This window comes from Capra hircus, chromosome 2, assembly GCF_001704415.2.
Source record: "Capra hircus breed San Clemente chromosome 2, ASM170441v1, whole genome shotgun sequence".
NCBI lineage: Eukaryota > Metazoa > Chordata > Mammalia > Artiodactyla > Bovidae > Capra > Capra hircus.
The window spans coordinates 6,835,286-6,858,880 of NC_030809.1; the positions used below are offsets into that span (position 1 = coordinate 6,835,286).

A 23,595-nucleotide genomic window follows, 5' to 3' on the forward strand; every position below is an offset into this window, starting at 1 on the left:
CGGGGTCTCTCATAGGCTGCCGTTCTGGAAAATCTAGTTTAAAAAACCCGCCAAAGGCCTGGAGGGAACCCTGAGACTAAAATACGAATTACAGCGCTGACTGCGCTCAGCCTTCACGCACGCAGTGGCCCCCAACCTCGTGGAACGGTTTGCACCTTGCCTACCATAGTAGGCTAGAAAATAGTGTTCTGCTTCTCTTTAAAATAAAGGGAGGGCTAAGGAATGATGTGTATAAAGGTGTGACGTACTGAATGAGGAGCTTCCCTGGTGGCTCAGATGGTAATCTGCCTGCAATTCAGGAGACCTCAGTTCCATCCCTGGGTCGGGAAGATTCTCCTGGAAAAGGATATGGCAGCCCACTCCAGTATTCTTTCATGGACAGAGGAACCTAGTGGGCTGCAGTCCGTGGGGCTGCAAAGCTGGACACGACTGAGCCACTAACATACACACGTACTGAATGAGGAAACCGGAGCAGAGGAAGAAATGCACATGGGTGTCCCACAGCCTGGAGTGCCCTGGGCCTGCTGGAGTCCAGCAGGGATGCTGACTGGCCCCCTGGTCCCCAGGGCGCCTAGAGCTATGCCTGTCCTGGCCCAGAGGACCTTGTGCCACAAACAGTCCTGGTCACAGAGCCAACAGCCTCAGAAACAACCTCTCCAGGGTTCCCTGGAGTGCTGAGTAAGTTATTACCACCAACTTCCCCAATTCTCAGGAGAAGGAGAGAGAAAATTCAGAGCTTAATAAACTGAAGCCTCCGTTTTCCTCTCAGAGGAAATGTAAAGATGCTTCCCCACCCCACCCCCCCATGTATACACACATTTGCACAAGAGAACACTGGAATGGTTGTCATTAAACCTTTAATTACGTAATCTGTTTTCAACAATCATGTTCAAAGTGGAGATTTTGCAGAGGTGCTGGAGTTGGCAGGTGGCCACCACAGCTGCTCGGCCCTCACCCTTTCACCAAGTGCCCTCTGCCAGCTGAGGGAAAACTTCCTCTAGGCCCCTTTGCCCTACAAAGTCAGAGCAACGGCTCTCAAGAATATGGCAGCAGCAAGTTGTGGAGAGTGGCCAGCTGGCAGGTTTCACCCAGAATGAGACTTGAGGATCAACCCAGGCCAGAGAATTGGGTTCCCAAGAGCCCTCAGGCTTTCAACTCCTGGGCCTTTGGGTCCAGGTGGAAGGAGACCTCCAGCTGCCCAAACCTCTCACTCATACTCAGGTCAGGGAGGGAGGGCCTGAAGCCAGGCAGCTCCTGCCCACTTCCTTCCTTCCAGGAGAGACCCATGTGCAGAGCTGACAGTGAAGTGCCTGCTCCGGCTGACTGCATTCCCATTTCCATGTGCCCATCCATGATCCATCCACAGCTGTCCCTATTCCCACACAGTCCCCAGGGCTCGGGGACCAAGTGGCTCACAGTTTACAGGTAGCCTGAGCCACTTTGGAATTGGTTCTTCTGTTCAGGGCTTGACAGATGAAGGTCCCGGCTTCCAGGAGCTTCTGGAGGTTCACACCCTTTGAGAAACAATTCAGAGGATGCAGTTAAGTCACAACCTGCCCTCAACACGCAGGGAAACATCCGACTGGACAGAAGACCCTGCTGCTGAGAAAGTGAAGGTGAAGACAGTCACGCTCTTGTCCCTCTGATGGCGGGACGCCGGTTGTCTGTGAAGTGGTGTCCTCCTGGCATGTGGGGTTCCCCTCTGACTGCCCTCAGCGTGGGACATGGTTTGAGGTGCCGCACCCTGGAAGGGAGCTAGTAGTCCTGTTCGGTACTCCAAGGTCTAGCACACGCCGGGCCCACAATGCGTATGAAGTAAGGGTCACAAGGCAGAGAGGCAGGGGTAGAAACACCAACTAAAAAGGCCACACTGAAAGCCTCTGTTAACTGCTGTGTACTATTTCCTTAGCTCTGGGCTACATTTTCTTTCTTATCCTATGAGCTAAGTGCTATTATTTATTCCCACTTCTTAGGCCCAAAGTGCTGAAGTCATCTGTCAGGTCACACAGCCTGTGAGTGGCAGGACTAGGTTTTAAACCCAGCCTGTCTGATCTCAAAGCACAGATGCTATAGTGCTTCCAGCCCACACTTCGGGCCCTCACTGACTCTGGCAGAGCCTGGGGGGCGGGAGGGGAGGGCGTGCAATTCTATTGCCCTCATTTTTTTCCAGAGGAGAAAACAAAGGTCCAGAGAGAACTGACTCATTTCAGGCAGGGGCCTTGCCCCTTCCAGGGCTCTTTCCTTGCACCCTGGTGCCACTTCGGATGGAACTCTCAAACACACGCCAAGGGCCTGGCCTTCTCATAGCCCCATCGACCACACTCTGTTATCCCAAATCATGTGACAGAAAGGCCCTAGCCCCTTGACACCCTTCCCCTCTTAACTGCACCAACACCACCACAGAAACCCGGAACAAACCCAGCAGCTCTGGCTTCAGGCAGAGCTCCGGTCAGTTCATGGCCATCACCACCAGGGGGCAGGCGGGCTTACCGTGTGAATGCCCAGGCCAGCCAGCATGTAGACCAGGTCCTCGGTGGCCAGGTTTCCCGACGCCCCCTGCGCATAGGGACAGCCTCCCAGTCCTGCCACGGAAGAGTCCACGACACTCACTCCCATCTGAAAACAAGAATGGTGCAACATGGCTGTCACTGTGGGGCTCTGAGCCTACCAAGCCGGTCCTGGTAAACCTCCCTCTCAGTGGCTGCCTGAAATTCCACTCAAACTATTCATTCCTTCAGCTTATGAAAATCCCACTGAAAGAAACTGTTCCTCTTTGTGGTTCCTAAAACAGCGTGAGTCTTTTTTGCTACACTGTTTGCGCTGCCAGGAATCTTTCCTCCTTCTTTTCATGGTTGGCTCCTCAACTTCTCTTCAGCCTAAAAGCCTCCGCCTCAGAGACGCCCTTCCTGATGGCTCACCTAAAGTAACTCCTCCCAACTGCTGTGGTTTCAGGCCCCTGTTGTTTTCCTGTTTCCCACCCCCTCCTGCACCCCACATCAGGCCTCTGACCCCAAGGTCGCTTCTCTGGATTGATCCCACTTCTCTCGTTGCTCCCACTTTCCTACATGACTGTTTCATTTTCTCTCTCTTTAAGCCTCAACTCTGAGAAAATAAGACCCATAAAGTCTCAGAATCATTTGGCTTAAAGACATGAGCCTCAAGGAGGTAACGTGAGAGAGAAAAATGGGTGAAAAAAAATAAAGGCGGCCCAGGGTTGCTCTACTAACCTAAACACTACGCTAGACTTCCTGCAGCAAGGCAGCCTGTGGTCAGACATGCAGAACTTTCTAAGGGACTCTTGGGCCATGGGACTCTTGTTCTGGGCCAACCCACAAGAAGCTAACCTCAAGAGAAACTCAATCTGAGGTCTTGGTCCAGTCTGGGCAAAGAGCATCAAAGGCTCCCCCCACCGCACCCCCCCCCCCCCCCGCCCTGGCCACTGGTGCACGCATGCGCACTCACAGCCCTGCATGCCGTGGTGGGGCCAGGGCAGCCCAGTCCTCCCGACCCCGCCTTAGTCTTGTTTACAATGCAGGGCTGCCTGGTCACCTTTCTGGTCCCCCTTTTCAACTGCGCAGCTTCATGTCCTTCAAGCCTCACTGAGGCATTCTCTGGCGAATCCTCTCTGCCCACCCCCACCCCCAGCTGGGATGGGGACTGGCCTCAGTCCCCATGACATTGTCACAGTGAGTTAGGATTATCACCTAACTGTCTCTCTTGACAGACAGATGCAGGCACTTTCAGGGCAGGGTGGCATGTCTGTGTCCACCGTGGCCAGCCTGGGACCTGGCACACAGGTGTGGGCACACAGTGAAGGCTTGCTGAAAGAATAACTGAAACACAGCTGTCCTGCCGCCCTGCCCTTTGAGAGAATGGACGTGTGCCTTTATCCGAGGACACGCCCTGATTACCTGCAGGGCCGTCAAGGTGTTGGCCAGGGCCTGGCCGTAGGTGTCATGGCAGTGGACGGCCAGGGCTGTCACTGGTACCTCATGCAGGACAGCGGACAGCATGTCCTTCATGGCCCCAGGGGTGCCCACGCCGATGGTGTCCCCCAGGGAGATCTCGTAGCAGCCCATGGAGTACAGCTTCTTGGAGACCTGGGGAGACAAGCAGGCTCTTGGAGAACCTGGATTCCTCAAGCCAGGGTCCATGGCCTACGCAGAACACCTCCATGTCCAAGGCACCAAGCTCCTCTTGGACCAGAGACTCCTTACAACTAACTCTGTGAGTGGGACTGAATCCTCACTCTGCTCATCAGGAGACAGATGTGAGGAGCAGCGCTGGTCATCGGTACAGGCCGCGGGCTCTAACCCCTGCAGCTTTCCTCCAAGGGTCTCAGACTGCAGCTTCCTTCCCTTACCACCTCACCCACGGCGTCAGGCCTAGGGCGGGAATCAGGAGAACTGTTCTCTTCATGTGGCTCTATCCTTGGTAAGCAGATGCGTGAGGTCAGGGGTCTGAAGTGCTAGTTCTATATTTTTAAGAGAAGGGCCTGGCTATGAAAAATTCAGAAGCCCATCCATAAACCGCTAAGATCATGGCAGAACCAGAGTGGGATCTGCTCCACGAGGAGATGCTGCCCTCCGCTCCTCTGGGGAGAAGTGGGAGGAAGGATGTGGCAGGGCCGAGGACGGAAACGATACTCAATACTCAACGATGGTCTGCGGGATAAGGGAAATGGTGGGCCCCCTCCTCCACTGCCCACGCAGGCAGAGTGACAAGCAGCCCGTGGCAGCCGGTGGGCGGGAGAGGATACAGCAAAGTGGCGGAGTGATGTGATGTTGAAGTAATGCCCCAGTCCTGCTGCTCACTGGCTGGGGAACCTAAGCAGCGGACCTCACTTTCCTGAGCTTCAATCTCTGCTCCTGGAAAACGAGGACGAGCTTTTGGGGAGGACTAGGGGAACGGGAGGCTGAGGTCTGGACTGCAGCAGCCTCTCTCAGGAAGCAGTGGCTCCCGATAACCACCGCTCGTTTCTGGCTGCTGCCTGGTGTGCAGGAAGAGCAGGAGGGCGCTGGAGGCAAACAGACAGGGGCTGAGACCTGCTTTCTCCGTATGCGACCTGCATGGCAAGTCAGTCAGTGTCAGTTTCCATAACTGTAAATTGGAAGAACAGTAACTCCAGATGTGCAGGGGGATCCGTTTGTTTGTTTTGGCCGCTCTGTGCCGCATGCAGGATCGTAGTTCCCCAACCAGGGATCGAACCCCAGGCCCGTGGCATTGAGAGTATGGAGTTCTAACCAAGGAATTTCCTGCAGGGTGGCTTTGAGGACAAAACGACACAAGCTCTTGGGCTGCTCGAACTCATTTCCTGCACTGTGTTCTTTTGCTCAGTTCAGTTGCTCAGTTGTGTCCTGACTCTTTGTGACCCCCATGGACTGCAAGATGCCAGGCTTCCCTGTCCATCACCAACTCCCAGAGCTTGCTCAAACTCATGTCCATCAAGTTGGTGATGCATCCAACTCATCCTCTGTCATTCCCTTCTCCTCCTGCCTTCAATCTTTCCCAGCAGCAGGGTCTTTTCCATGGAGTCAGTTCTTTGCATCAGATGGCCAAAGTACTGGAGTTTCAGCTTCAACATTAGTCCTTCCAGTGAATATTCAGGACCCATTTCCTTTAGGATGAACTGGCTGGATCTCCTTGCAGTCCAAGGGATTCTCAAGAGTCTTCTCCAACACCACAATTCAAAAGCATCAATTTTTTGGCACTCAGCTTTCTTTATAGTCCAACTGTCATATCCATACGTGACTACTGGAAAAACCACAGCTTTGACTAGACGGACTTTTGTTGGCAAAGTAATGTCTCCGCTTTTTAATATGCCGTCTAGGTTGGTCATAACCTTCCTTCCAAAGAGCAAGCATCTTTTAATTTCATGGCTGCAGTCACCATCTGCAGTGATTTTAGAGCCCTCAAAAATAAAGTCTCTAACTGTTTCCATTGTTTCCCCATCTATTTGCCATGAAGTGATGGGACTGAATGCCATGATCTTCGTTTTCTGAATGTTGAGTTTTAAGCCAACTTTTTCACTCTCCTCTTTCACTTTCATCAAGAGGCTCCTTAGTTCATCTTAGCTTTCTGCCATAAGGGTGGCTATCATCTGCATATCTGAGGTTATTAATATTTTTCCCGGCAATCTTGATTCCAGCTTGTGCTTCATCCAGCCCGGCATTTCGCATGACGTACTCTGCATATCAGTTAAATAAGCAGGGTGTCAATATACAGCCTTGATGTACTCCTTTCCCAATTTGGAACCATTCTGTTGTTCCATGTCCAGTTCTAACTGTTGCTTCCTGACCTGCATACAGATTTCTCAGGAGGAAGGTCAGGTGGTCTAGTATTCCCATCTCTTGAAGAATTTCCCACAGTTTGTGGTGATCTACACAAAAGCTTTGGCGTAGTCAATAAAACAGAAGTAGATGTTTTTCTGGAACTCTCTCACTTTTTCAGTGTTCCAACAGATGTTGGCAATTTGAACTCTGGTTCCTCTGCCTTTTCTACAACCAGCTTGAACATCTGGAAGTTCACAGTTCATGTACTGTTGAAGCCTGGCTTGGAGAATTTTGAGCATTACTTTGCTAGTGTGTGAGATGACTGCAATTGTGCAGTTGCCGGGAGCCAGCGTGGAGAATCCCACCCATGGCAAAGGTCATGAGGAAGAGGCCTGACGGACAAAGGCAAGATCAGGACTCAAGGGACCGCCTGAATTTGCTCGAGCATCTACCCCCAAACCAGAATCTGTCTGTCTTATAATTTTATGTCTTTCACCAGCTCTTCTGACATTAGCAGGGGTCTGTCCCTGACCAAGAGTTAACACTGGGCTTTAGTTTCTAAATCTCCTGGGCATGAAAGGAGTGTTTCAAACCCTCTGTTAGCATTCTAGCTTACTTGGCAGCTTTATCCAGTCTCTTGCAACATTGCTGAGCCTATGCAATGCCTGCTGCCAAGTTCTCACATCCCTTATCCATTGTGTTCCTGGGAGTGCATATAGTCAGGATGTAGAAGAAGCAAGTAATAGCCTTAGCATTAGCAACATTAGACTTTGAGTTAATAAGTTCTTTCTTTGCTGTAACCTGCTGAATCTTTGCTCCATAAAAATGTAACTCTGTACTTTAAGGGTGACCCAGGCTAAGAATTTAAGAAGAAACACTTTAAGGGAAAATCATTGTTCTGGTGTTCTGGCTGACCAACCTTTACCAAAAGGAGGTCATGGAATATCAACAGGCCTCCGGAATAGAAGATGATGTACAGAAAATAAGACTTTTGCAGGAAGGAACCTGATATTGATAAAAGTTATTACTGATGGAATGTTGAGTTGACTCTGCATTTTTCACCTTGCTGTATATATAACTCAGGGTATAAAAGCCCCAAGAAAAATAAAGTAATGGGCCTCGCTCGAAGAAGCTTGGTCACCCCGTGTTATCTCTTTATCTATCTTTCTTCATTCGCCGACGTCGTCCATCCTGAGGATATCCCTGGACTCGGCTGAGGCTGGACCTCGGCATGCAGTAGTTTGAACATTCTTTGGCATTGCCTTTCTTTGGGATTGGAATGAAAACTGACTTCTTCCTGTCCTGCGGCCACTGCTGAGTTTTCCAAATTTGCTGACATACTGAGTGCAGCACTTCCATGGCATCATCTTTTAGGATTTGAAATAGCTCAACTGGAATGCCATCACCTCCACTAGCTTTGTTCGTAATGATGCTTCCTAAGGCCCACCCACTTGACTTTGCATTCCAGGATGTCTCCCCAAGCACAAGAAGGAAGCCCTCTGCAGAGGATCCTCACCTTGGTCATCACCTTTCACTGACCAGACTGGGAACTGAGTCAGAGGATTCCGCTCTGGGGTAGAGGGCAGGGGCTTCAGAGACTCCCTGCCAGGCTAGGAGTGGCCCCCCCACTGGGATGAGTGCAGGGCTGTGCTCTCAGAGGGTCTTAAGGAAGGAGCTGAGTGAACAAATGAAATCAGTGACCCACCAGGAAAGGGTGGCGAGAGGAACCTGCACACTCAGGGGCTGGCATGGAAGCCAAGCCTCGTGAACCCGCCCCTCCCCTGCCGAACACACACACAAACAGACCTCAGCGACTTTAGCCGGGGAGATCTTCCCTTCGTAGGGACATCCAAGCACACAGGAGACGTACCTATGGGAAAACAGGGAGGAATGGTGTCAGTGCGCCTGGGCTCTCAGGCCAACAGGGCTGGGGCAGGCTGGCTGTTTGACACATCACCCTGGTTAGCCCCACCCAAACCTGAGGCTGGGCAGGAGGCCCAGGGCCCGGGGCAAAGGCTAATTCCATGATGGTGAGCCAGACGATGGCAGTGCTGCTCAGCGCCAGGAGTGGGCAGTGCAGCGCCACGCATGGAAGGGAAGAAGCCAACAGGCCTGTGGGTGAGGAGGCCGATGATGCCTGGGTCTCAGGAGAGGCAGCCAGATACCAGCCATGGAGGAAGAGCTAGAGAGGCTCCACGAGCAGCCAGCTGACCCCATGGGGTAAGGAGAGCAGAACGTGGGCCCAGGTGGGGCTCCCCTCAGGAGAGGACCAAGGGTGTATGAAACCGAAGCGGGCACAAGAAAGCTGGGCTGGCCTGAGGCTCGAGGGGTCAGCGGCTCCGGCCGGGGGCGCGTACACTCATTTATCCGACTGAGGTTTACTGAGCTCGCATGGTGCGCCAGGCACTGGAGAAGTGCAGTGAGCAAGCCCGAGCAGGTCCCCACTGCCACGGAGCTTAAGGTTTCAAGTTAGGGAGACAGATGATAAATCAGATCTAGTAGGGGAAGGAGGTAGTCTCAGAAAGTGATGTGCCATGAAGGAGACAAGGGAAGTGTGGCAGGAGCACCCAGAGGAGGCGGGCCGCAGCTAGGATGGCGCAGGAAGGCCTTGTGAGGATGCGACACTGGAGCTGGGGAAGAGCCACGTTCCAGGCAAAGGACCAGCGCAGAGGCCCCAAGGTGCAAGAGCTGTCTAGTCGATCAGTTGTGTCTGACTCTTTGCGACCCCGTGGACTGTAGCCCGCCAGGTTCCTCTGTCCTTGGGATTCTCCAGGCAAGAATACTGGAGTGGGTGGTCATTTCCTTCTCCAGGGGATCTTCCTGACCCAGAGACTGAACCTGCAGCTCCCGCACTGGCAGGCGGATTCTTTACCACTGAGCCACCAGGGAGGCCCAATTTAAGAGTCCAGTTCAGTCCAGTTCAGTCCAGTCGCTCAGTCGTGTCCGACTCTTTGCAACCCCATGAACTGCAGCACGCCAGGCCTCCCTGTTCCTCACCATCTCCTGGAGTTCACTCAGACTCATGTCCATCGAGTCCGTGATGCCATCCAGCCATCTCATCCTCTGTCATCCCCTTCTCCTCCTGCCCCCAATCCCTCCCAGCATCAGAGTCTTTTCCAATGAGTCAACTCTTCGCATGAGGTGGCCAAAGTACTGGAGTTTCAGCTTCAGCATCATTCCCTCCAAAGAAATCCCAGGGTTGATCTCCTTCAGAATGGACTGGTTGGATCTCCTTGCAGTCCAAGGGACTCTCAAGAGTCTTCTCCAATACCACAGTTCAAAAGCATCAATTCTTCGAAACGGCAACCCACTCCAGTATTGTTGCCTGGAGAAGTCCATGGACAGAGGAGCCTGGTGGGCCACAGTCCATGGGGTCACAAAGAGTCAGACACGACTGAGGACTGACGTGTGTACCGTGTGTTCAAAACATACAACAAAGGACAGAAGAACAGGTGTGGGGAGCAAGGGGCAAAGAGGTACAATAGGGGGTTGGAGAGGAGGCCACCATCCTGATCATGGGGTCTTATTGAGCTATGGTGAGGAGTCTGGATCTTGAGTGTAGATGGCTTCTGAGCCCACTCATCGCACTGAGGCAGAGGCTCCATTAAAATCCTTTAGAGTCTAACAAATGATGCTGCATATTAAGAGGCAGAATAAACGTTTGCTGGATAAATAATTTCAGACTCAAACAACTCAGTGTATTTTGCCATCTTCATTCTCCTTACTCTCCAATCACTGCTGAGCATGGAAAAGCTAAAAAAGAATGCTGAGGAAAGAGCACAGACTTGGGAGTCAGGCAGACCTGGCACGTCCTTGCTTTCCCATCCATCCATCCACCCACTGGTTTCTGAGCACCTACTATGTGCCAGGCCCAGAGCTGGGCAACAGTACACATGAGCGACCGACGGAGATGTGGGCTCTGCCTTCACAGAGCACAGAGTCTAGTGGGCGGCGGGAGGCAGCGGAGAATGTAACCAGCGGTAAGTGCTATGTCAGAGGATGTCCAGGGGACTCTGGGAGCCCAGAGGAGGGGCACCAACTCCACCTGAGGGAAGAGAAGCAAGCTTCTTGGAGAAACTGGCACCAGGAGAGGACCTGAAGGTGAGCAGGAGTGAGCCCTGGCAAGTAGGATGTAGAAGGAAGGGTGGTCTGAGTCTACGGAAAGCACGTGCAAAGGCCCAGGGGCAGGAGAGAACTGGCCCGCGTGACAAACGGAAAGAAGATCCCACTGGCTGAATGCAGAGTGCAGAGGAAACGGGGCCGGAGGGGAGACGTGAGCTGCAGAGAGTGGCAGGGGCTGAACTGCGCAGGGGCTTGTAAACCCGCTGAAGTCTGGAGCTGACGAGCACTGACAGACTTTCAACCAGGCAGTGATGTGATCAGATGCGCATTCTGGCTGCAGTTGGTTGTGACCTTACAGCAGACTCTTCATCCTCCTGGAGCCTCAGTTTCGTCATCTGGAAGTGGGGAGAGTGCCCTCCATGCTGGGCGACTGAGAGGCTACCATCAGATAATACATGGACAACGCCTGGCACTACTGCCATTAAAGATGTGATGCTGGAGACACCTCAGAGTCCGAGCGGATTCCTCAGGGATGTATGACTAGCTAGTGGTGGAGCCAGGGTTCCACTGACCTCCACCAGCCCTGTTTAGGACCCTGTCCTGCTAGATTCGCGGGGTGAAAAGATCCAAAAATCAGGTTTGGAGAAAGCACTTGCCAGGATTTCTTCTGACCCCATTTACTTGGGAAAAGACCTCTGGGTGTGGAGCTCTGGCTCCCTGCACCCAGGATAAGGAGCCTGTGAGGGAGGCTGTGGAAGTCAGAGGCTGGCCCTGTTCCAGAATGCTCTGAGGAAAGGAGAGGCAGCACGAGCGTGGCCAGACTCACCCCCGCACAGAGATACTGGCTGCCCGAGCTGCCTTCACGATTTCGTCAAACCGCTGCAAACTCTCATCTATGGAGCAGTTGATGTTCTTCTTGGTGAAGAGCTCAGAGGCGGCTCCAAAGATGGCCACTTCCTTGGCTCCGGCAGCAACCTGCCAACAGCCGGGTGAATTCCTTTCAGCAGTTTTCTTTTGATGGAATACCCACCCAGAGTGAATTTTATGACGTATGAGTACTACTATAAGTTGAATTGTGTCCCTCTAACCCCCAGTACTATCCTGGAAAAGGTCAATCCTCAACCCAGTTCCCACAAAGGGTAGTACTAAAAGAATGTGTTAACCACTGGACAATTGCACTCATCTCCCATGTGAGGAAGGTCATGCTTAAAGTCTTAAGATAGGCGGGAGAAACATCAGTAACCTCAGATCTGCGGATGATACCACTCTAATGGGAGAAAGCAAAAGAAACTAAAGAGCCTCTCGATGAGCATGAAGGAGAGTGAAAGAGCCGGCCTAAAACTAAATTTAAAAAAAATTAAGATCATGGCATCCAGCCCCATTACTGCATGGCAAATAGAAGGGGAAAAGGTGGAAATAGACGGATTTCCTCTTCCTGGGCTCTGAAGTCACTGCGGATGGTGACTGCAGCTATGAAGTCAGAAGACGATTGCTTCTTGGCAGGAAAGCTATGACAGACCTAGACAGTATGTTCAAAAGCAGAGACATTATTCAGCCAACAGAGGTCCATAGAGTCAAGGCTATGGTCTTCCCAGTGGTCATGTACAGTTGTGAGAGCTGGACTGTAAAGAGGCAGAGTGCCAAAGAATTGATGCCTTCAAACCGTGGTGCTGGAGAAGACTCCTGAAAGTCCCTTGGAGAGCAAGGAGATCAAACCAATCAATCTTAAGGGAGATAAACCCTGAATATTCACTGGAAGGACTGATGCAGAAGCTGAAGCTCCAGGATTTTAGTCATTTGATGTGAACAGCGGACTCACTGGAAAAGTCCCTGATGCTGGGAAAGACTGAGGGCAGAAGGAAAAGAGGGTGTCAGAGGATGAGACAGCTGGACGGCATCACTGATGCAATGGACATGAACTTGGACAAACTTCAGGAGATGGTGAGGGACAGGGAGGCCTGGTGTGCTGTAGTCCATGGGGTCACAAAGAGTTGGACACGGACTGGGTGACTGAACAACAACCACCACCCCCAGAACCTCAGAATGTGACCTGTTTGATAGTAGGATCACTGTAGATAGATGTAGAGTTAAGATGAGGTCATATTGGTCTCTACTCCGTAATAAGAAGGCGCTCGTGTGAAGATAGAGGAAAGGCCGGCAAAGGTAGAGGCGGACACGGAAGTGACGCGCCCACAGGCTGAGGACACTGAGGACTGCTAATCATCGCCGGAAACTGGCCGAGAGGCAGGGAGAGACGCCCTCTCAGGGCCCTCCGAAGGCCTGCTGCCACCCTGTGCGAACTTCCAGCCTGCCGACTGGGAGAGAGAGCGTTTCTGTTCTCTTTCACGAGTGTTTTGTATTGTGTAATGGCAGCCATAGGCAATTAATACAGTGAATCATATCCCAAAAACAAAGAAGTCCTGGCCTTCCCCCAAGGACCCACACTGCTGTTGCCGGCACCACCCCGAAGTCCCTTTTGGCCTAAATTCAGAATCAACATCTCCAAAGAAATTCTCATCTGAAATGATAAAAAAGTTAGATACTAGCAACTACCTCTAAATTTGTGGACAGCTTGCTTACCTCTAAAGAGGAGATGGACGACAGGAACAAGAGTGAACATTTATTAAGCACTCACCTTCTACCAGGCTCTTACTAAGTAATTTATGTGCATCCTGTCCTCTGAAAACCTCACAATGGTAGGTACTACCATTAACCTTATTTCATGGGTAGAACCTGAGGCTCAAAGAGGTTTACGCCACTTGTCAAATCAGAGAGCTGAGAGTGGCGGGGCCAGGACCCCCCCCCTCCCCCGGGTCTGTCTGAGGATGCCCACCTCCACTGGAGACAAGTCGCTCGGACAGAATCCTGGGACAGAGACTGAGGCCCAGGGACAAGACAGGGGCCCATGCCATCCATCTCATTTCAGGGGCACTCCCCAACCAAAAATGAGTCTCTTACCGCTGCCTGGAAGCCTTTGAAGTTTGGGGTCAGGACTGGGTAGTTGACGCCAGGAAATTTCTGGATGCCTTTCAAGACTTCAGCATGGTCAGCCATCTGGGAGCCAAAGGAGACATTGCCAACTCACCACCAAGGCAGCAGAGAGCTCGGGCAGAGAAAGCCTTTTCAGCACAAAATCTCTGTTCTCCAGGACCCTTGGAGAAAAGAGGCCTTTTGCAGAGCTGAATCTCCCCAAGGCTTTCACTACTTGTTTGACGGCTGATGAGCGAGAAGGCTCCCTGGCATGGGTGAGAACCCCAGTTTCTCCATGTGGCTAACACTGTCAACTCTACATGAGCAGCACCAGCACCAGTGATACTTCTAGAACATGCTCTGAGCCCGACTGTGGGCTCAGCTCTCTGTCACCTAACACTCAGCTGGACCAGGATCTTTCTTCCCATTTGACTGTCTCTGTGACGCAGGAGTTGTCCAGCTTCCCCTTTCGACAAACACAGAAGCCACATCTCTAGACAGGTCTAGAGATTCTAGACTTCTAGAGCCAGAGACATCACCTTGAACCTGGGGAGGGAAGGCCTCACCAGGCAAGGCGGGGCACAGCCAAGACCGAGTCTTCCTCCCAAGTCCCCCTCCTTTGCTGCACATGTTACTATGAAGCACTGAGAGCTCACAAAAGCGGAGACCTGGAAACCTACATTCCTGACCTCCACTTACTTCCAATGCATCTGAGATATGCCTGCAGGCTGGGGCTCACCTGGGGAACCCATTTGGGAGACACGAAGCTGGTGGCTTCTACCACAGGGAGTCCTGCTTCGGAGAGCATGTCTATTAGCTTGATTTTCACTGGAGTAGGTACAATATTCTGTAATGCAGACAGAAAACACCAGAAAAAGATAGGCTGGCCAAGTCAGTCATGAAATGGTCTCAGAATGCAGTTAGTTCAAAGCTTTTTCTACAGCACCCGCTTCACTGTCTCACCTGTCAGACACCAACCTGAATTCACATGTAATCCTGCCAACAGGTGCAGTACAGGCTTGTCTTCCAGTTCTACAGACTGCATTTTGCAGTGGAAGCAGTTTCTCACTTGAAAAGGAGTTAATACTTACATTGGAAACAGTATTTGCCCGTCATACGGGCTTTTAAACTAAAGCTTTGTTACTTTATGACCCCATCAAAAACTGACTGAGACCAGTGAGCCATGGCCTGAAAGGGCAGAGATGACTAACCCTCTGGATCCTGCGAGACACGGCCTGCAACAGGCCACACCGTCCTCCTTCCGTCTCAGGCAGCCCAGGGTCTCACCCTCACACGCTCCACTCACTACTTCTTTCTTTCCCTCCCACGCCCTGTCTAGCTGCTCACCAGACTCTGTGGATTCCTATTTCCAAGTCTACTATCATCCCATGTATATTACGCCATGGTCTTCCTCTACCAATTCATCCCACACAGGAATCCTTCTAAAACACAGTCTCTACTATCTCACTCTCCTGCTTAACAGCTTCCCCTGGCTGCCTAGTCCTTACAAGATTGGGTCCAAAATCCTGAAACTCCCAAGTCCTTCTCACCAGCCCCTTCCACCCCCAATTTCTCTCCCGCTGTTTTAATTTAATTCATTCCACAAGTAACTTTTGAGAGCTCACCCTGCTCCAAGAAATGTGCTAGGAGCTACAGATTTAGTGGTGAGCAGAACAGACAAAATCATGCCCTGAGAGAGCTTACAACTGAGTTTTACAACCAACATTCATTATTAAAGGTAGGCTAAGCATGCTCCAGTACTCTTGCCTGGAAAATCCCATGGACAGAGGAGCCTGGTGGGCTGTAGTCGATGGGGTCACTAAGAGTTGGACACAACTGAGCAACTTCGCTTTCACTTTTCACTTTCATGCACTGGAGAAGGAAATGGCAACCCACTCCAGTGTTCTCGCCTGGAGAATCCCAGGGACGGGGGCGCTTAGAGGGCTGCCGTCTATGGGGTCGCACAGAGTCAGACACGACTGAAGACTTAGCAGCAGCAGCAAGCATGCTTTAAAATTTTAAATTTTTTTTTTTAATTTAAAAAATAATTGACCATGATTATTTCAGAAAAATATGTCCCAAACAAAAGAAAGCCACCCTAACACCTGCCAGAGATAACACTGTTAATACCCTGGTAGGTAACTTTTTAGATCTATGACATGAGCCATATGTGGTTATTTAAATTTGAACTAACTGAAACTACATTTTAAAAATTCAATTCCCCAGCCATACAAGCCACAATTCAAGTGCTTAACAGCCACATGTATCAAGTGGCTACTGTACGGGACAGCTCAAATCTACAACATTCCCGTCTTCACAGAAAGTTCTATCACAGCACTGTTCTAAGAGCCTTTTCTCGGAAGATGCTTCCACACATATACAAACTTTTTTGTTTATATATGAATGTATATTAATCTATACATATGTATGTAATTATATATATCTACAGCATTATATAATCTGCTTACATCACTTAATACGCTCCTGTATCATTAACAGCTTCACAGTATTCCATTTTATGAAGTCATTGGTGTATTTGACCTAATTTTCCTCATACTGAACATGTTGGTTCTTTGCAACTGTCCTGCTGTTACACCAGGGTTGTAAGGGGCACCCCCAAGCTAAATCATGGCATTTGACCTTCATAACTTCCTCTGGCCAAATCCCCTGATGTGTCGTTGCTGGATCAGGCACGCCCTCACCTTTCCTCTGCACTCCTGCAGCTCTTACCATCCACCCCCGCTCCCCAGGGCCTTGAGATGGACCCAGGGTCACAACACTTGGGGCTGAACTGTCACAGGCGCCCGCCTGGCCTCCCAGACAGGCCCAAAGTCAGGCACAGCTCTGCACCCATGACATGGAGCGCTCAGTACCTGTAAAAACTCTTTCGGTCGATTTCCACGTTTACCTTTTCATTTTGTAGTCCGTCTCGTGGACCAACTTCCACAATTTTCACTCGCTTTGGGAAGGTACCCACAGATGAGGTGCTGACCTTTGGTTTAAAAGAGGAAACAAAAAGTAACAGGATGAGAGTGTCACAATTCTCCAGGGGGGCAAATCGGAAAGAAAGTATCTATCCTCTCACTAATACTGAGACTAGAAGCAATATTTCTCACCCTTTAATCCATATTTGCTCTGTTTTAGAATCAAGAACAAAAAGAATATTTCACTTAGGGACAGAGTAAGAGATTCATGCTCGCAGTATGGACCATTTCCAACTCCCCTGAAGTCCAGACTCATTTCCAACCACCTGACAACTGGGCATTTAGACTGTTCTTTAAACAAACCTATTTGTACCTCTCAAACTTAGAAGTCCCCAAACAGAACTGAATGATTTCTCCTAAAGCCTAGTTTGACTTGAACCTTCCCAGGTGGTGCTGAACCCTCCCAGTGGTAAAGAACCCTGCCAATGCAGGAGACCTAAAAGACATGGGTTCGATCCCTAGGTCAGGAAAATCTGCTCGAGAAGGAAATGGCAACCCACTCCAGTATTCTTGCCTGGAGAATCCCATGGACAGAGGAGCCTGGTGAGCTACAGTCCACAGGGTCGCACAGAGTCGGCCACGACTGAAGTGACTTAGCTTACACACCTGCGGCATAGCTGCCCCAGAGGAGCACAATTACTAAGTGTGGAGAGGAGTAGTCTTGGACTTTGTGGGGTGGCAGGGATGGAAGAGGCTCTGCTCTGTTATGATCACAGGGTGGGTGGTGACAAGGGGAGTGAGTCTGAGAGATGAAACCTTCAGCATTTGAAGGTATCAAAAAAAACGACCTGGAGTCTCCTCTGTATAAAGTCTGCCCTATGTATAGTCTTCTATAGAAAATCTTCCCCTCCTCACCACCAAGTAATACGAGGTTATTTTCTCCCTTTCCTCTATTGTTCTTAGTACTACTTATTACTATTTAAATTAATTTCATTTCACCAGATTCAATCTGGATAAACACTGCAGTAGGGGAAGGGGCAGGGGGACTGGCAATCTACTTGGTGGCGGTGGCTTAGCTGCTAAGTTGTGTCCAAATTCTTGCGAGCTCACGGACTGCAGCTCGCCTGGCTTCTCAGTCCATGGGATTCTTCAGGCAAGAGTACTGGAGTGGGTTGCCATTTCCTTGTCTAGAGGATCTTCCTGACCCAGGAATTGAAGCCGGGTCTCCTGCCTGACAGGCAGATTCTTTACTGACTGAGCTATGAGGGAAGACCCTATCAATCTGCTAAGGATCCCCATTCCCGAAACCCTTAAGGAAGGAAATATTCCTGGCTATCAATCAGCCTGAACTTAACTTGCCCAAACTGGCCTTGGTTTTAGCCAACAAAGCTTCCTAGAGGCTAAGGTGAGGAGCCACTGAATTTCATGAAGTCAACAGGCTAGGCTGGAAGGTCCCTGCAAGCTGAATCTCCCTCCAGTAAGGATGTTCAGCCTCTGCTGGTACATTACCCTAAAAGGATCCCACTGGAACATAAGCTCCAAGAGGCAGGAACTCTGTTTTATTAATTGTTATATTTCCCTGAGGCCCTGAGACCTAACAGGGACTCAATAAATAACTGGTAAATGTTGTTGAAAGAATGTTAAGTTTGCTTCAAGTTCCTTTTATGAAAACAGAATCAACTTGATTCTATAACACACTTCTTCATAACAACTCTTCATATACTAACAACAAAACAATTCACATTTATGAAGCATCTACTATTTTCTAGGCACGTGAAAGAGCCTTTCACATATTAACCCATATGATCCTCTCAACACCTTATTAGGTAGGAACTATTAAAGTCCCCATTTTACTGTGAGAGATATGAAGAAAATTAAGTAATTTTTCCCAAGGTCACATGGTTAGCTAGTCACTGAGCCCATATCTGAACCCAGCAGTGTGGATCTAGAGTGTGTGTTCTAGAGTCATGCTCTTAACCCCTAGGCCACATTATCTCTGCCACCCTCTGGTCCCCCCAGTTTTCTCTTGCCTGGGTTAAGTGCTAGTTGCTCAGTTTTGTCTGACTCTTTGCGACCCCATGGACTGTAGCCCACCAGGCTCCTCTGTCCATGGAGTTCTCCAGGCAAGAATAGCGGAGTGGGTTGCTCTTCAGGGGATCTTCCCAACCCAGGGACCAAACCCAGGTCTCCCGCATTGCAGGCACATCCTTTACAGTTTGAGCTACCCTGGGTTGTCTGGGTTAAACACCTAGTTAATTCCCTTTGCACAGTTCTGCATAGAAATAATCCCCTCTAACCATACAAATCCTGAGCCACAGCCTCCTGAACTATGGTACCTATATCAACAGCTAATACTGACTAAAGTCCAGTGCCATAGCCATCAGCACCTTACAGCCACCAGCACTTCATTTAGTCCCTATATGATGCTGCTGCTGCTGCTAAATCGCTTCAATATGATGAGGGACTATCATATATCACTCTCCCAACTCCTCCCATAGGGGAAGAAATGACCTCAGAAAGACCCCAAATCACACAGCTAGGAAGTGAAGAAGTTTGCACTGGTTGTGATATTAAATCTATGCCAGTAACCCCATGGAATGCCTACCACTACCATCTCATTACAATAGGATTTTTTCAAACACTGACATTCACCATCTCATTTAATTTTCTTAACTTTTCAAGTTGGACTCTATGGATTTATTCGCAATGATCCGGTGGGGGAGGGTGGTCTAGTAGACACTGAAGTGGCTTTCTGAGAGCCCCCTACCCACTTCCCCACTGCCAAGACAATGTAATTTTTACCACTACACAGTTTTAACTCCTTCTAAACTCTAAGGCAACAACTGACCTAGCACTTACTAAGAGCTAGAAAAATGTCAAATGCTTTAGTTCCATTTTCCTGAACCTCCAAACCAACCCTGAGGATTTTTTTTTTTTCCATGTTAAAGGTCAATATGACTGGAATTTAGAGATCTGTCACTCAACCTAAAAAGCAGCTTCAGAACCGCTGGGGCATCACAGCTTGAGCTCTAACCAACACATTGTAATCAACTCTTTACCCAGTTAGGTCTCCTACACTTTCCCTCCACTCACTGAGCATGGGAGAGAAGGGGGAACATCAGGATCGAACTGGCCCAAAGTACAACTCCAGGGGAATCACATCCAGCAACACGCGATCCAAGTCCTGCTCAGCTAGCTGGGACCAAGTGTCCCCAAACGCAACAAGACCTAGAAATGGAGACGGACAGAGCGGGGTGGCCTGGCTTTTTCCACTCGAATTGGCAGAGTATTCTTGAGTATTCATGACTTTCATTAAGGAAGAACTTGAAGTCTGAAGCTCTACGATAGAAAGACGCCAGGGTCAGCCAGAAGAGCCCTAGCCAGGGAAGCAGGACGCCTAGAATGGCGTTCCAAGTCTCCACGACCCGGGAGAGTCGCTCCCCATCTCTGGGGGTCAGTTTCCCATGCCTCTCAAGGGATCTGGGCAAGTCAGAGAGTGGTGTCCAAGACTTCAAAGACCTCCCAACTCTAGCCTAAAGAGCTGTCCGGCTTCGCCTCTCAGAGAAATGGTATTCATTTTTAAAAAATCATTCGGTTGCGCAGAACTGCCCGTGGGATCTCAGTTGCCCCACCAGGGATCGAACCCCTGCACCCTGCACTTGGCAGCGCAGAGTCTTAACCCGCTGAACCACCAGGGAAGTCCTAGGCTCTGCCTCTCCGGGAGCAGCCGCTAGGGGCCAAGTCCTAGACCCTGACCCTCACGGTGCCTTCAAGACCGGCCCTGGGCGTGACGGGGCACTTACAGCCCGGAGGGTCGCCAAGCCCACCAGCCTCCGCGGGAGCGCCTTCCTCACTGTCGCCATCTCCGCCCAACTTCCACCGCGGCCGCTTCAGCGGAGTCCCACGTGACCACTGACGGCTAGGTGGGAGCATGACCCCGCCCATGGGGCGGGGCGTCTGGAGCGCCGAGGTGACGCCGTGCGCTGGCCCCGCCCCCAGCGTGTCGACATTTCTGTTCCTTCTCGGCAGTTTCCTTAGTCCTCATTTCTGAGCGCCTTTTGTGTGCGACGGGCAAGTGAGGACTGTATAAAGATGAACAAAAATTCACCACAGTCTCGGACTTAATGAGTTTTTGTAATCTGGGAGGTGTGGAAAGACGGATGTGAACAATCACACGTACAGCTGTAGAATTACCTTCTGTAATAATGAGACCAAGCACTGCTATTTTGCCATGCGCTGTTCTGAGTTATTTGCATGTATTAACTCATTCATCACGGTCTTAAGGACTTAAATGCAGGCGGTCGACTCCGGAGAGAGAAGCATCCTTTGATAACATACCTTGAAGAATAAATTAACTTTACCCAGGTAAAGAGGATACAGGAAAAGCTTTTCAGATAGAGTACAGTGTATGCAAAGGCCCCGAGGCAAAGAAATTGAATGCGTAAGAGCGGTGTTTTTCAAAATAATATCAACTTGGTGGGTACTTTTTAAAAGAAACAGAAAATATCAGAGTCCCTTGTATAAGCAGGAGAGCTAAGTAATGCTTTACAAAGCTTCTGTTTGTTATTACAAAACAAACTGGGTTGCACTGTAAAATACATTTCTTACTGTACGCTGCAATTAGAAATGTTTGAAAACATTGTTTTAGAAAGATGAAAAGAAGGCCAGAATGCCTAGAGAGCAGGCAGAGAGAAGAGGTCTTCCTGCTCAGATGGGAGATATTGGCAGGGACTTTACCACAGGGCTTTGGCTAACTCCTTAATAACAGCTATCTTAATAGCAACGCATTCGAAGGATTTGAAGCAGGAAGATACACATTGTGCAGACAGACACTGAGGCTACTGGGTGGGTGAGTACGTTCACTGACTGGCATTCTTGGGAGAGGCAGAGAAGTCCCTGTCCTTGTTTTCAAGGGACTCAAGATTTTAGCTAAGGAGAAAACAAGACATGATAAGTGTTTTGTTATGCTTCCACAGCCCCCCCAATTTCCTCCATCATAGCAGCTAGAGAGCTGACAGAATCCTCAAGCCTGCAGCTAGAGGGCTGAAAGTCAAAAGTGTTAGTCACTCAGGCCTGTCTGACTCTTTTCAACCCCAAGGACTGTAGTCTGCCAGGCTCCTCTATCCGTGGAATTCTCCAGTCAAGAATACTGGAGTGGGTAGTCATTCCCTTCTCCAGGGGATCTTCCCCACCCAGGGATCAAACCTAGGTCTCCTCAGACTCCAAAGTACTAGATGGCATTTAAAATAAATATGACATTCAAGACCTGTACACTGAAAACTACGAATCGTTGCTGAAATTGAAGAAGACATAAATAAATGGAAAAGATATCTGTGTTCATGAACTGGAAGATTTAATATTGTCATGGTGTCAACACTACCCAAAGGTGATACACAGATTCACTGCAATCCCTATTTAAATCCCAGTGATGATTTTGGCAGAGATAGAAAAAAAAAAAAAATCCTACAATTCGTAATCTCCTTGGACAGCAAGGAGATCAAACCAGTCAATATTAAAGGAAATTAACACTGAATATTCATTGGAAGGACTAATACTGAAGCTGAAGCTCCAATACTTTGGCCATCTGATGGGAAGAGCTGACTCATTGGAAAAGATTGTGATGCTGGGAAAGATTGAGGGCAGAAGAAGGGGATGACAGGATGAGATGGTTGTATGGCATTATTGATTAATTAGAATAAGTTTGAGCAAACTCTGGGAGACAGTGAAGGACAGGGAAGCCTGGCGTGTTGTAGTCCATGGGGTTGCAGAGTCAGACACGACTGAGAGAGTGAACAACAATAACAACAATTCATAAGGAATCTCAAGGACCCAGAACAGCCAACACGTTCTTTAAAAGAAGAACTAAGTTGAAAGACTCACAATTCCTGATTTCAAAGCTTACTGTATTAATTAAAACAATGTGGTACTGGCATAAATGACATACAGACCAATGGAACGGGTTAGAAAGCTCAGAAATTAGCCCTTGCATATATGATCGAAAATTTTCAACAAGAATGCCAAAACCCTTCAATGGGAAAAGAGTCTTTTCAACAAATTTTGCTGAGAAGGTTGGATAACCACATGCAAAAAAATGAAGTTGAATTCTTTCCTGACGCCATATACAGAAATTAACTCAAGATGGATCAAAGACTTTTAACTGGCAATTCACTGTGGAGTACATAATACCAGGTCCATGGTTAGCATTAAATAGTTACCCTAAGAGTAATACTAGCAAATGTATGAGAATCTGTCTAGGGTCACTAGATTCCTGCAGTTGGAATCATTTTATTTTTTAAGTTTTTATAAATTTTGTTGGAGTATAGTTGATTTACAATGTTGCATTAGTTTCATGTATACAGCAAAGTGCCGGGAGCCAGCGTGAGGAATTCCACCTGTGACAAGGTCATGCGGCAAGAGCCCTGATGGCAAGGCTAATCAGACCTCAGGTTTTCCCCCTGGAATTTCCTGAGCATCCACCCCCTCAAAAATAAGAATCTGCCGGCTTTTGTGCTCTGCTTTTCCACTTTTCTAATATTCTCTGGAAAAAGTCAACTCAGGGCTTTAGCCTTCTGCATTTGAAAGGGATGATTCAGTTAGACCTCTTACAGCTTGTGAATTGCTTACAGCTCCCCAACCGCAAGAGGCACAAAGCTTGAAAGCATCTCAAAGATACAGAGCCTTTTCTAAAGAGTTAAAAATCATATTGGTAGAGGGTTTTCACTGTTGACTCAATGACTGCTGCCAGGCCTCCATATTCTTTATCTTTTAGGCACCTGGGAGGACGTTAATCAATGTAAACGGGATATGGAAAAAGATATATAGTAGTTTTGATGTTAGCAACACTAGACTTTTGAGTTAATTTCTTTTCTCTTTGTTATATATCACTGCACTCCTCTTGTGTCCTTGCTATGTAAGAATGTAACTTTATTTAGTGCTTTCTGAGAGTGGCACCAGACTTTGGGAAGATCAACACAAATAAGTCTTCTGGTTGACAAACCCTTATCAGAAAAAAGGCTGTAAAATGTTAATTGGCCCTTTTGGCTGGAAGATGATGTAAATTACCTAAGACTTGTGTATACAATTAGCTATGCAGAGAGAAAAGCCTGGTTTTGATAAGAGTCTGGACTGCTAATGCTGCATAACTTTGTGTTACCCATTGATCTCCGTGTTTTATCAAAAGTATAAAAGGCCTTCTGAACAATAAAGGATTGGACCAGTTTCTTGGACTAGTCTCTCGGCCTGGTTTCTTGGGAATCTGCCCCACCCCCCCCCGCCCCCGTGTCTCTCTCTCTCTCCTTTTCCCTCCCTCTGCTTTTTAATTTCAGGCTGAATTTCCATCTGGGGCGCGGAGGCTCGCCAAGTCTACT

General features: G+C 49.2%; 1 protein-coding gene across 1 annotated transcript; it reads right to left on the minus strand.

The window, feature by feature from the left end:
* On the minus strand, window positions 840–20,159 carry HMGCL (3-hydroxymethyl-3-methylglutaryl-CoA lyase). The gene is made up of 9 exons (XM_005676858.2): window positions 20,032–20,159; window positions 16,213–16,296; window positions 14,044–14,151; window positions 13,293–13,388; window positions 11,161–11,309; window positions 8,079–8,142; window positions 3,912–4,100; window positions 2,491–2,616; window positions 840–1,514 (listed from the first exon to the last, which is right to left on the minus strand). The coding sequence occupies exons 1-9, from the start codon at window positions 20,089–20,091 to the stop codon at window positions 1,413–1,415; spliced, it is 978 nt and encodes a 325-aa protein (XP_005676915.1). The 5' UTR covers window positions 20,092–20,159; the 3' UTR covers window positions 840–1,412.

Coding starts and splice junctions, on each gene's coding strand:
- HMGCL (XM_005676858.2), bottom strand. CDS start 20,091: ATGGCGACAGTGAGGAAGGCGCTCCCGCGGAGGCTGGTGGGCTTGGCG. Junction 14,152..16,212: donor ACGGACTACAAAATGAAAAG/GTAAACGTGGAA, acceptor TCTGCATTACAG/AATATTGTACCTACTCCAGT. Junction 13,389..14,043: donor CTCCCAAATGGGTTCCCCAG/GTGAGCCCCAGC, acceptor TTTGGCTCCCAG/ATGGCTGACCATGCTGAAGT.